General features: G+C 40.0%; 1 protein-coding gene across 4 annotated transcripts in view; it reads left to right on the top strand.

The window, feature by feature from the left end:
• The window catches only part of TTBK2 (tau tubulin kinase 2), a 176,126-nt gene that overhangs the window by 71,622 nt on the left and 91,040 nt on the right, over positions 1 to 13,464 (top strand). For all 4 annotated transcript variants that reach the window (XM_063652156.1, XM_063652155.1, XM_054452122.2 and 1 more), the window contains one exon: positions 10,944 to 11,017. In XM_063652156.1, coding sequence (XP_063508226.1) covers positions 10,944 to 11,017 — 74 coding nt within the window. The remainder of the gene's footprint in view (positions 1 to 10,943; positions 11,018 to 13,464) is intronic.

The raw sequence follows: 13,464 nt of genomic DNA, 5'->3' as shown, positions 1-13,464 counted from the left end.
GAAACTATTCATAATCTTCTTTTTCTCATGTAAAGTCCACACACTGTAACATGGCATACAAAACACTGAACCGACTCCTGCCTGCTTCTTCTGCTTTTTCTGTCGAAAATGTTGGGCTTATACCCAGAGTGCCGGTCATCCTGAACTATTTTCAGTTTCTTTTCTTTCTTTTTTTTTTTTTTTTTTTTGAGACAGAGTCTTGCCCTGTCGCCGAGGCTGGAGTGCAGTGGCGTGATCTCCTCTCACTGCAAGCTCTGCCTCCTGGGTTCATGCCATTCTCCTGCCTCAGCCTCCCAAGTAGCTGGGACTACAGGCGCCCACCACCACGACCGGCTATTTTTTTTTTTTTTTTTTTTTTGTATTTTTAGTAGAGATGGGGTCTCACCATGTTAGCCAGGATGGTCTCAATTTCCTGACCTCGTGATCCACCCTCCTCAGCCTCCCAAAGTGTTGGGATTACAGGCATGAGCCACCGCGCCTGGCCATATTTTCAGTTTCTTAAGGCTTACAACTTCTCACCTGCAAACTGCTTCTTTTTTCTCACACTTTGGGTAATTCCTGCTTTTTTTTTCTTCTTTTAAAAAATGTATAATAGTCCTAATATTTATAAAAGTCCACAGGTCATACAAGATTCAAAGACAAGAAGCAAAGTACAATTAAGAACTTCACTTTTTTTCACATACATATAATGTCCAAAAGTATATATGCTTTAAAAAAAATGTGATTCTACTAACTTGCTTTTTCCCTCTTCCTCAATAAGATTATTACAGGATTTATTTTTAATTTTTAATGAAGATCCACCGATTATACAAGTAGTTTAAAATAATGAGTTCTACAAAGTTTGTTAAGAAAAACAGTAGTCCAGGTTCTGGTTCCAGATAAGATGGAATAAGCGCACTTCACTCTGTCTCTCCCACTGAATGCAGCTAAAAACCTGGGCAAAATTCTTGGAGTGGCTATTTGAGGACTCTGAAAAGTAAATTGTAGGAGACAGACTGGGGAAGAAGACCAAAATTCAAAGTACCATTGAACCAGCAGTGAGTTTACCATTTTTTTCTTCCAGTATGCCCCAGCCTGAACTTAATGTATCCTGCACCTTGGAAGTGAGCATTGACATGGACAGAAAATGCGTCGAGAGAAGTCTTCTAGTTCTGACTCAAGGAGGAGGAAAGGGGTCTCCTAATGCCCAGAGAAAGCATGGAAATCCTACATCTTTCTCTCTTTTTTTCTTTTCTTTATTCTCTTATACCCCGGCCTCAAACAGTCCTTGACAGTGGCTGCAGTGGCCTCAATGGGGGCAGGCAAGAGCCTAAAATAGAGGGAGAGGATCCTTCTTCTCAGATTGGAGGAACTGTGGTCTGAAGAGAGTTGGGCAAATCCCCACTGCTTTTTTTCTCCCTCTGCCATTCTGCTGCTTGGCCCTGTCTGATGTGAGCACAGTTATGGGAAGTACTCTGCAGAGTGGTGTTAATAAAGCCCGAGAGTTCTGCTGGAAGACTGGAAAAGGGGAGCCCCAGTGAAATGAAAGATTGTAGAAGAGGGAGGAACTTGGGACACTGACCACCTAAAGTTGCTTTTGGACTCCTGAGCTGACATCCAATCTGTGCATGCATGAGTCCAATCCTAAACAGCACATATGGACTTTGAGAATTGAATTATGGGATAGACCACTGCCCACATCCCAAATGGGAAACCACGTGGGGTGCTTATGGAACACATTAAATATAACTGTAAAGGCTTTGAAAACTGAATTGACATTAGAAATACAACCTACAGAAGGCCAGTCGGAACTTGAAGCATGAACTCAACTGGGTCAATTACTGGCTAAAGCAAAAATACCAACATTCTTGGTGGGACTTAAATAAGACCTTGAGTCTCATAACATAATATTCAAAATGTCCAGAATACAACCTAGAATCACTCAGCTTAGAAAGAATCAGACAAATCTGAATTCATATAGAAAAAGATAGAACACAGATGCCAATGCTAGGATCATACAGATGTTAAAATTATATTAAAAAGACTTTAAATCAACCATTATGACTTTGCTACAAGAATGAGCAGGAAGATAGACAATCTTAGCAAGGGAATAGAAGATATAAAGAACAACTAAATGGAATATTTAGACCCAAGATGTACAATTACAAACATAAAAAACTCACTGAATGGGCTCAATAGCAGAATAGACATGATAGATGAAAGATTCAGTGAACTTGAAAACAGATCAATAGAAATGATCTAATCTGAACAACAAAGAAAAAACATGTAAAAAAAATAAACAGAGCCTCAGTGACCTATGAGATAATATCAAAACATCTTAACATTTGTGTCATCAGCAATCCAGAATGAGACTGAGTTTAGTGCAGCAAAGATATATAAAGAAATAATGACATACAGACTGAAAAGGAGGAAATAAAACTGTTCCTGTTTGTGGATGACATGATTGTCTATGTAGAAAATCTCAAAAATCATAAAAACTTCCTAGAATAAGTGAGTTTAGCAAGTGATACAAGATCAGGCCACAAAAAGCAACCATATTTCTGTGTACTAGCAATGAACAATTGAGAACTGAATTTTAAAAAGTTCAGTAACTCCAAAAGAAATACGTACGGTATAAATGTAACAAAATATATGCAGGATCTGGGCTGGGCACAGTGGCTCACGCCTGTGATCCCAGCACTTTTGGGAGGTTTAGGTGGGCAGATCACCTGAGTTCAGGAGTTCGAGACCAGCCTGACCAACATGGAGAAACCCTGTCTCTACTAAAAATACAAAATTAGCCGAGCATGGTGGTGCATTCCTGTAATCCCAGCTACTTGGGAGGCTGAGGCAGGATAATCGCTTGAACCTGGGAGGTGGAGGTTGCGGTGAGCTGAGATTGCACCATTGTACTCCAGCCTGGGCAACAAGAGTGAAACTCTGTCTCAAAAAAAAAAAAGTGTGTGTATATATTCTGTATGCTGAAAACTATAAAACCCTGATTAAAGAAATAAAAGAAGATTTAAATAAATGGAGAGGCATACCATATTCATTAATTGGAAGGTTCACTATAGTAAAGATGTTGATTCTCCCCAAATTGATCTATAGATTTAATGAAATAATAATAAAAATCCCAGCAGTACTTTTTGTAGTTATAGAGAAGCTGATTCTAAAGTTAATATAGAAAGGCAAAGGACCTAGAATAGCCAAAACAATGTTGAAAAAGAAGAATAATGTTGGAAAAAAAAACCACATAGAGAATAGATTTTAAGTGTTCTTATTAAAAATGTTGTGTTTGTGAGGCGTGTTATTAGTTTGAGCCATTCCATTGTGTATACATGTCTTCAAAACATCATGTTTATACAATAAAAATGTATAATTTCTGTCAATTAAAAAATACATAGACCCACATCTCTATAAACTAAGAAAAAAAAATTAACTCAACATGGTTGTACATGCCTGTAGTCCCCCACTGCTTGGGAGGCTGAAATGGGAGGATTGCCAGAGCCCAGGAGTTTAAGTGCACTATGATTGTGCCACCATACTCCAACCTAGGTGACAAAGTGAGATCCTGTCTAAAAATATAAAATATAAGCAAAGAAACTATATGATTTTAAAACTTAGTACAGAACTAGGATAATCAAGACTGTGGTATTGGCAAAGGGATAGACATATAGATCAACTGGAATAAAATAGAGATTTTGGACATAGGCTGACCCACACAAAGAAGGCCAATAATGATCTACAAAGTTGCAAAGGCAATTCGGTGGAAGACGAATAGTCTTGGTGTTGGAACTATCAGGCATCCTTTTACAAAAGTAATGAACCTCCGCCTAAACTACACACATTATGCAAAAATTTACTTAAGATGTACCACACATCTAAATGTGAGATATAAAGCTGTATAACTTTTAGAAGAAAACATGGAGAAGATCTTTGTAACTTGAGTTTAGGCAAGAAGCTTGTCAAATGACAACAAAAGCATGATTCATAAAATTAAAAAATTGATTATTTGGATTTCATTAAATTAAAAACTTTTCTTCCAAAAGACATTATGAAGAGAATGAAAAGACAAGTTACAGAGTGGAAGAAAAATATTTTCAAATCACCTGCAAAGGACTTATTTTCAGAATATATAAAGCACTCTGAAAACTCAACAATAAGAAAACAAACAATTAAAAATATTTAATAAGCTTTTACAGGTACTTCAAAGAAGATATAGAGTGTTAAATCAGTTCATGAAAAGATGTTTAACATGACTAAACATTAGGAGAATGCACAGTGAGATACCACTGCACACCATTAGAATGGCTTAAACTATACTTCTGACTGGCTGCAACCTGGGGCTCCCTTGATTCCGCCCTCCTTGGGTTTGATTAACGTGCTAGGATGGCTCACAGAACTCAGGGAAACATGTTTACCAGTTTGTTAAAAAGGATATTGCAAAAGATACAGATGAACAGCTGGATGAAGAGATGAATAAGTGTGAGGTATGGGGGAGTGGGGAGCTTCTGTGCCCTCTCTGGGTAGGCCACCCCCCCAGCACTTCCATTTATTCAGCAAACCAGAAGCTCACACATCTCATTGTTCAAGAGTCTTTATAGAGCTTAATCTCTAGCCCCTCCCACTCATCTTTCCTGGAGGTTGGTGGGTGAGGCTGAAAGTTCCAATCCTCTCTAAGCACTTTGTCTTTCTGGTGACTGGCCCTGTCCTGATTATATAGGGGCTTCGTCCAAGTTACCTGATTAACATAAACTCAGGTGTTATCAAAAGAGTAATAAATAACAAAGACATTTCTATCACTCAGAAAATTCCACAAGTTTTAGAAACCAGGTGACAAGTACCAGGGACAGAGACTAAATATATTTCATATTATAGTTGGTTGTTCCTGTCAGTGGGTTCCACATCCATGCATTCCACATCTGTGGATGCAACCAACCACAGATTGAAACTATTAGGAAAAAGGCTGGGCATGGTGGCTCACATCTGTAATCTCAGCACTTTGGGAGGCCTAGGTGGGGGGATTATTTGAGGTCAGGAGTTCGAGACCAGCCTGGCCATCAGCCTGTCTCTACTAAAAATACAAAAATTAGCTGGACATAGTGGTGCACGCCTGTAATCCCAGCTTCTTGGGAGGCTGAGGCACGAGAATTGCTTGAACCTGGGAGGCGGAGGTTGCAGTGAGATGGGATCAGTCCACTGCACTCCAGGCTGGGTGACAGAGCAGACTCTGTCTCAAAAAAAAAAAGAAAAAAGAAAAAAAATTAGGAAAAAAATATTGCATCTGTACTAAACATGTATAGACTTTTTTTTTTTTTTCCTGTAATTCCTAAACAATCAGTATGGCAACTATTTGCATAGCATTTACATTGTATTAGGTATCATAAGTAATCTAGAGATTATATATAGTCATGCATCATACAACAGCATTTTGTTCAGTGACAGACAGTGGTCCTATAAGATTATAATACTATGTTTTTAGTGTACCTTTTGCACGTTTAGGTACATAAATACTTACCATTGTGATATAACTGTCTATAGTATGCAATACAGTAACATGCCATACAGGTTTGTAGCCTAGGAGCAATAGGCTATACCATATAGGCCTAGGCATGTAGTAGGCTATACCATCTAGGTTTTTGTAAGCACACCCTATGATGCTTGCACAGTGACTAAATCACCCAAGGATGCATTTCTCAGAACGTATCCCTGTTGTTATGCAAAGCCTGACTGTATATGGGAGGATGTGCCTAGGTTACATGGAAAATAGTGCCCCATTTTTTTTTTGAGATGCAGCCTTGCTCTGTCGCCCAGGCTGGAGTGCAATGGTGCGATCTCGGCCCACTGCAACCTCCGCCTCCCAGGTTCAAGTGATTCTCCTGCCTCAGCCTCCTGAGTAGCTGGGATTATAGGTGCCCACTGCGATGGGGTTTCACTAGGTTGGCCAGGCTGGTCTTGAACTCCTGACCTCAGGTGATCCACCCACCTCGGCCTCCCAAAGTGCAGGGATTACAGGCGTGAGCTACTGCACCTGGCAGGTACCCCATTTTATATCAGAGACTTGAGCATTGGTGGATTTTGGTATCCAAGGGAGGTCTTGGAACCAGTCCCCCATGGATACCAAGGGACAACTGTATACCACAGTGGCATATAAGGTTTTAGCTTACTTTTCTTGTCTGATCATACTTCCCACCTCAGCCCACCTTAACTCGTATCAAGTCCTCTAGCCTGTCAGCTCTATTAATTGTTTATCACATATACTTTGATCCTTTATGACTTTGTGGGTGACCTTCTTTTAGAATACTCTTCTCAAAAACTTGCAAAATCTAGTGATGTAATGCTCATGTGAAGCCTCATAAGCCAAATTTTTGAATCTTGTTTATATCCATAGCAGTTTATGTATAATATTATAGAACTCATACTGTATTACTTTTTTTGTTTACATATCTTGGCTGTGAACTCTTTGAGGGCATGGATCTTACTTAATTTATCTTGTATTTCTAGTGCCTAGTTTAGTACTCGGCATATAGTCGGTCGTCCTGTTTCTGTTCTGTCACAGTCTTTGTTTCCCTTTTAGTTTTAATACTTATAGACAAGGTGTTACTTGATTTTAAAATCTGTTTCTGTCATTTCCGGGCATAATGGTTAAGAGCAAAGGCTCTGGAATTAAACTGCTTCATGTTCTGGTTGTAATTTTGGACAAAGTAACCTCCCTAAGCCTCTATTTCTATATTTGAAAAATGGAGAATATAATAATACATCATTGGCAGGATTAAATGTATGTAACACGCTTGATATAGAGACTGGCATAAAATGTGTGCATATCATGCTTATTTATTTATTTATTTAGAGACAGGGTCTCACTCTGTCACCCAGGCTGGAGTCAGTGGCATGATCACAGCTCACTGCAGCCTTGACCTCCCAGGCTCAACTGAGCCTTCCACTGCAGCTTCCTGAGTAGCTGGGACTACAGGCATGTGCCCCCACACCTGGCTAATTTCTGTATTTTTTGTAGAGTTGGGGCCTTGCCATGTTGTCCAGGCTGGTAACTCCTGGACTCAAATAATCCTCCCACCTCAGCCTTCCAAAGTGTTGGGATTACAGGCATGAGCCACTACTCCTGGCCCATATTATGCATATTTTATTAGCCATTATTCTATTCATTTATTTACACATATTCGTTGAGCATTTAAGTCACTCTTTACTGTGCCAGGTATTGTGGGTATTCTGCCAGGTACTGTTACAGCCTAGCAGGTTCTTCTTGCCTGCTGCACGGAAAAAGCCAATACACTGAGACTGGTGTTGCAGCAGAGAGTTTAATAATTGCAGTGTGGCTCATTGAGGATGATGTGTGATATTTCTAAAATCTGCCTCCCTGAGAATTTGACAACTAGGGTTTTTAAGGATAGTTTGGTGGGCAGGGGGCTAGGGAATGGGCACTGCTGATTGGTTGAGTTGGGGATGAAATCACAGGGGTATTGAAACTATCTTCATGTGCTGAGTCATTCCCTGGGTGGGGGACACCTGGGTGGTGTCAGTTGGTTCACTAAAAAATATCTCAAACACCAGTCTTAGGTTTCACAATAGCAATGTTATCAGTAGGGGCAATTGGGAAGTTATAAATCTTTTTTTTTTTTTTGAGACCAAGTCTCTCTCTGTCACCCAGGCTGGAGTGCAGTGGCACAATCTTGTCTCACTGCAGCCTCCTCCTCCCAGGTTCAAGCGATTCTTCTGCCTCAGCCTTTTGAGTAGCTGGGACTACAGGCATGCACTACCATGCCCGGCTAATTTTTGTATCTTTAGTAGAGATGGGGTTTCACCATATTGGCCAGCCTGGTCTCAAACTCCTGAACTCATGATCCGCTCGCCTCAGCCTCCCAAAGTGTTGGGATTACAGGCGTGAGCCACTGCACCCAGCCGGAAGTTACAAATCTTATCACCACCAGCTAGTGACTCCTGAGTAGTAGGCAATTACAAAAAGGCAAGTTAGGAAACAATGACTAGTTATTATTTAACTATACCTGAACCTTAACAGAATTCAGGCCCCTACCGTAATCCTGTTTTTGGCCTTTCATTACTTTTATAAAAGCAGTTTCTGTCCCCAGAGAGTGGGTTTGTTTTGAGAAGGGGCCATTGTCATCCTTGCTTTAAAGTTAAACTGTAAACTAAATTCCTCCCATAGCCAGCTTGGCCTGTGTGTAGGGATGAGCAAAGGCAGTTAGCTTGTGAGGTTAGAAGCAAGATAGAGTCAGCTATGTTGGATGTCTCTCACTGTTACAGTTTTTGCAAAAGTGTTTTTAGTACCAGAACAAGATAGATATGGTCCCTGTACATGACAGAAAAGTAGTCTTAAGGGATGGATAATACAAGGAAAACACTATTTAACTTATTTTTTATTGTTTCTTTGAAGCTGGAGGACAAGAGTAAGTTGCTAATGACCATCGTTTTATCCTTTCATTCTTACTACAATGTAATAGATAACACTGTTTTGCAAATATGTGTAAAATACATGTTAAGTGATCAACATGTACTGAGTGAATTGTGAATTATTGTGTTCTCCATTGCACCCATTCTTGCTAGCTTATACCCCCTTTTTAAACAAAAACATAGAGAATGAGAGAGCAGTCTTGTAACTGATTGATAACACAGGTGCAAAAAAATGGAGTCTTTTTTTTTAACGGAAGGGGTCTTGCTATGTTGCCCAGGCTGGTCTCAAACTCCTGGTCTCACGCAATCCTCCCACCTTAGCTTCCCAAGTAGCTGGGATTATAGGCGAAGCCACTGCACCTGGCTTTGCTGAGTCTTAATTGTATTTATGTTTTAAGTCAGTTAGGAGGCAAATTTTTTTTAGTGTTTCATCAGTCTACCAAATCTTCGTCTTCAAGCTTTGGCCTGTTACTCTTCCTTACTTTCAAGCAAGCTCCTTCAAAGGCTGTCTGTCCTCATATTTCATATTCTCTTTACTCTTTAACCCATTATAAACTGGCTTCTGCCCCTTGACTCACTAATGACTTCCGGTTTATATTAGTATTTCTCAGCCTTTCTATGTACTTGTCAATGTCCACTTCTGCCCTCATGAAGTGTTCTTCTCCCTTGGTTTCTGTGATACGGCTCTCTCAGTTTCCTCCTATCTTTCAGGCTATTCCTCTGTTTCCTTGAGGGACTCTTATTTTTGCTCATGCTTTGAATGTTGCATTTTCTAGGGCAGGCATGGTGGCTCATGCCTGTAATCCCAGCACTTTGGGAGGCTGAGGCGGGAGGATTGCTTAAGCCCAGAGTTTGAGACCAGCCTGGGCAAGATAGTGAGACCCTGTCTTTAAAATAATAATAATAATTAATGTTTCATTTTCCAAATTATGTGCTTAAGTTTCTTTTCCTCTTATATTACATTCTTTTACTTGTCAATCTTCCATGTATTGTCCATGAACTAATGGTTCCTCAATGTACATCTGGAGCTCTGCCTTTTGGTCTCAGCACCAGGCCTGAACTTAAAATGTCTACTGAATTCACTTGATTGTCCTAAAATTCAACATTTTAGTATCCCTTAAAATCTATACAGCCTACTATATTCTCATATTTTGGTACAACTTTTCATTTAATTTTTCCAATTCTAGTAAAAAACTACATCTTTAATATAGGTCAGATTTATCTTATTTTATCTATCTTTAATCCCCTTACTCTTTCTCCTGGATATTGTAACTATCCCCCAGAGTGACCTTCTCCACTAGAATTGACCCCTTTGTGGTCTACCCGCCTCATTGCCGCCACAGTGTTTTAGTATGTTATTCTTTATCTTAAAATCTTTTCAATACTTCTCATTACCCTGCAGTAGTTTTCAAATATCTATCCGTGCCCTACCTGCTTTAGGATCATTTAAAGAACTTTTGAGGCCAGGTGCAGTGGCTTATGCCTGTAATCTCAGCACTTTGGGAGGCTGAGGCGGGCAGGTCGCTTGAGCCCCGGAGTTTGAGACCAGCCTGGGCAACATGGTAAAACCCCATCTCTACAAAAAATACAAAAATCAGCCAGGTGTGGTGGCACACACCTCTAGTCCCAGTTACTCGGGAGGCTGAGGTGGGAGGATCAGTTGAGCCCTCCAGGAGGCAGAGGTTGCAGTGAGCCAAGATCATGCCACTGCACTTCAGCCTGAGCAACAAAATGAGACCCTGTCTCAAAAAAATAAAAAATAACAACGAACTTTTGAAAAGCTCATATTCGTTATCTTTCTCCACAGATTCTGAATCAATATAGAACTGAGGAATCTTTAAAAAGTTTTCCACTGCCTTCGGGTCAGTGGTGTCAAAAAACAAAAATAAAGTTTTCCGGCTGGTTTTTATAAGTAGCCAGAGTTGAAAAACACTAACCAATATATGTGGCTCAATTCTTTTGGGGGGTCTTTGCATGCTTTTCTTTAATGAGATTTCTACTGTACCCCTGCTCCCCTCTATGCCCCAGCCAGCACTTTTTTGGGTTTCTCAGATGGAACTCAGGTTGAAAATCACTGGGCTAATCCACATCAGTGAGGCCCAGAAAGATTGTGTGTCTCGCTGAAGTCATAACAATGAGTACCATAACATATCTAAAATTCAGGGTTTATATTCCTAACATAGTTCTTTTTTATTGCTCTTCTGTGGCTTCATATGTATTGTATCTGGGCAGGTTGATCTGAATTGACCACTTAATCTTTTCCTCCCTAAATAAATTACCATACATTTGTTTCCTCATTCATATATTGTTTATTTATTCATTCAAATAATCATTTATTTGACCACACAAAGGAATAGTACAGTGCCTGGGAGGAGAAGAGGTAGGTAGAAAATTTGAATAATATAAGTTTTCTGTCCTTAAAGTTCTCAAGATGTATTTTATGTTCAATCATAAAACACTATACAGAAAAGCAAATTATTAATTTTTTAAGAGAAACCATAGTATATTCTTTTCCACTGTTTTCTTTTTTTATCCAGGGAAAGACCATGTTTGTAGATTTATTGGCTGTGGGAGGAATGATCGATTCAACTATGTGGTCATGCAGTTGCAGGTAGGTTACCTTGAAAACGTATGTTTAAATCCTTCAGTTTTGATCAAAGTATACAATTACAATGAATATGAATAAAAAGTAACAACATTCTTAGTACCATGTGAGAATGTTTTATACTGTGCAGATGGAACTTTATTTAAACAGACTTGATACAGATTTTCCAAAAATGAAATAATTGTCTTTGTCCGCTATTTGAGTTGACCTGTATATTTACTGATTGTCATCTTTGCAGTTTTCGATCCCTGCGTGGATGAGGGGATATAATGTGAATCTTGACCCTTCCACCCTTCATAACCTTAGGGGTTCCAGTTTTCCATTTGTATTCTAAAGTATTGTCTTAGTCTGTTTTGTGCTGCTGCAGAATACCCGAGACTGAGTAATGCATAAAGAACAGACATTTATTTCTTACCATTCTGGAGGTTGGAAAATCCAAGATCTAGGGACCCACATCTTACAGGGGACTTCTTGCTGCATCATTCCATAGTAGAAGTTGAAAGTGCAAGTAAGTATGCGCATGAGCAAGGAAGGTGAAGAAGGGGTCCCAGCTCATCCTTTTTATCAGGAACCTACTTCCAAGATTACCCCACTTCCACACCAAAATATGTCTCAAAATAAGACATATATATGGCCAAAAAGCATATGAAAGAATGTTCAACATCACTAATCTTTACAGAAATGCAAATCAAAACCACAGTAAGATACCAGCTCACACCAGTCGGAATGACTATTATTAAAAAGTCAGAAAATAACAGATGCTGGTGAGATGGTGGTGAAAAGGAAACACTTATACACTGCTGGTGGGAATATAAATATAGTTCAGCTACTGTGGAAAGCAGTCTAGAGATTTCTCAGAAGACTTAAAACAGAACTACCATTCAACCTAGCAACCCCATTACAGGGTATGTACCCAAAGGAATAAAATCATTCTACCAGAGAGACACATGCACTTATATGTTCATTGCAGCACTATTCACAATAGCAAACAAGTGGAATTAACCTTACGTGCCCATCAATGGTGAACTGGATAAAGAAAATGTGGTACATGTATACCGTGGAATACTACACAGCTATAAAAATGAATGAAATCATGTTCTTTGCAGCAACATGGATGCAGCTGGAGGCCATTATCCTAAGCAAATTAATGCAGGAATAGAAAACCGAATACTGCATGTTCTTACTGATAAGTGGGAGCTAAACATTGAGTACACATGGACACAAAGAGGGGGACAATAGACACCAGGGCCTAATTTGAGGGTGGAGCAAAGAAGGAGGATGAGGGTCGAAAAACTACCTATTGGATACTATGCCCACTACCTGTGTGCCAAAGTCGTTTCCACACCAAACCCCAGCAACACACAATTTGCCCATGTATCAAACCTGCACGTATGCCCCTGAATCTAAAATAAATATTGAAAAAGAAAAGAAAAACCATAGCAAGTCTTGACTACTTGAAACTTTAAACAGTAGTTGAGATAGAGGAGAAATGCCATTCCTTTTTCTTTTTCTTTTCATCAGTAACATAACTCTGTTCCCTATATATTTTTTTTTGAGACAGAGTCTTGGTCTGTCACCCAAGCTGGAGTGTAGTAGTGCAATCTTGGCTCACTGAAACCTCCCTCTCCCAGGTTCAAGCGATTCTTCTGCCTCAGCCTCCCAAGTAGCTGGGAGTACAGCCGTACTCCACCATGCCCGGCTAATTTCTGTATTTTTAGTAGAGATGGGATTTCATCATGTTGGCCAGGCTGGTCTCGAACTCCTGACCTCAGGTGGTCTGCCTGCCTTGGCTTCCCAAAGTGTTGGGATTACAGGTGTGAGCCACTGCCCCCCGGCCTGTTCCCTGTTATTTAGATGGTAGTGGAGTTAGGTCGAGGGAGCAGAGGAAAGAAATTCAGAAAAGGAATATTGGGATAATGGCTACAATGGGGCGAAGAGGGAAACCTTTCTATTTTTTCTGACACTACCTCTGACCCTAAAAACACACACATACACACACACACACACACACACACCCTGAACTATAGTCACCCTCAAAGTTTAAAAACCATGGTTCATCTTGATCTTGCTGACTAGATCTAGAATTCTCAGTATTTCTTTTCATCTTAAGCAAACGTTGTTTTGGGCATTTGATTTCTTTATTTTATTTTATTTTATTTTTTGAGACAGAGTCTCGCTCTGTCACCCAGGCTGAGTGCAATGGCGTGATCTTGGCTCACTGCAACCTCCACCTCCCGGGTTCAAGCGATTCTCCTGCCTCAGCTTCTGGAATAGCTGGGATTACAGGTAGTTGCCACCACGCCTGGCTACTTTTTGTATTTTTAGTAGAGACAGGGTTTCACCATGCTGGCCAGGCTGGTATTAAACTCCTAACCTCAGGCGATCTGCCCGCCTCAGCCTCCCAAAGTGCTGGGATTACAGGTGTGAGCCACCGCACCCAGCAGGTTTCTTTA

This window comes from Pongo pygmaeus, chromosome 16 (assembly GCF_028885625.2).
Source record: "Pongo pygmaeus isolate AG05252 chromosome 16, NHGRI_mPonPyg2-v2.0_pri, whole genome shotgun sequence".
In the NCBI taxonomy this organism is placed as follows: domain Eukaryota; kingdom Metazoa; phylum Chordata; class Mammalia; order Primates; family Hominidae; genus Pongo; species Pongo pygmaeus.
This window is presented reverse-complemented; position numbering and strand designations above follow the sequence as displayed.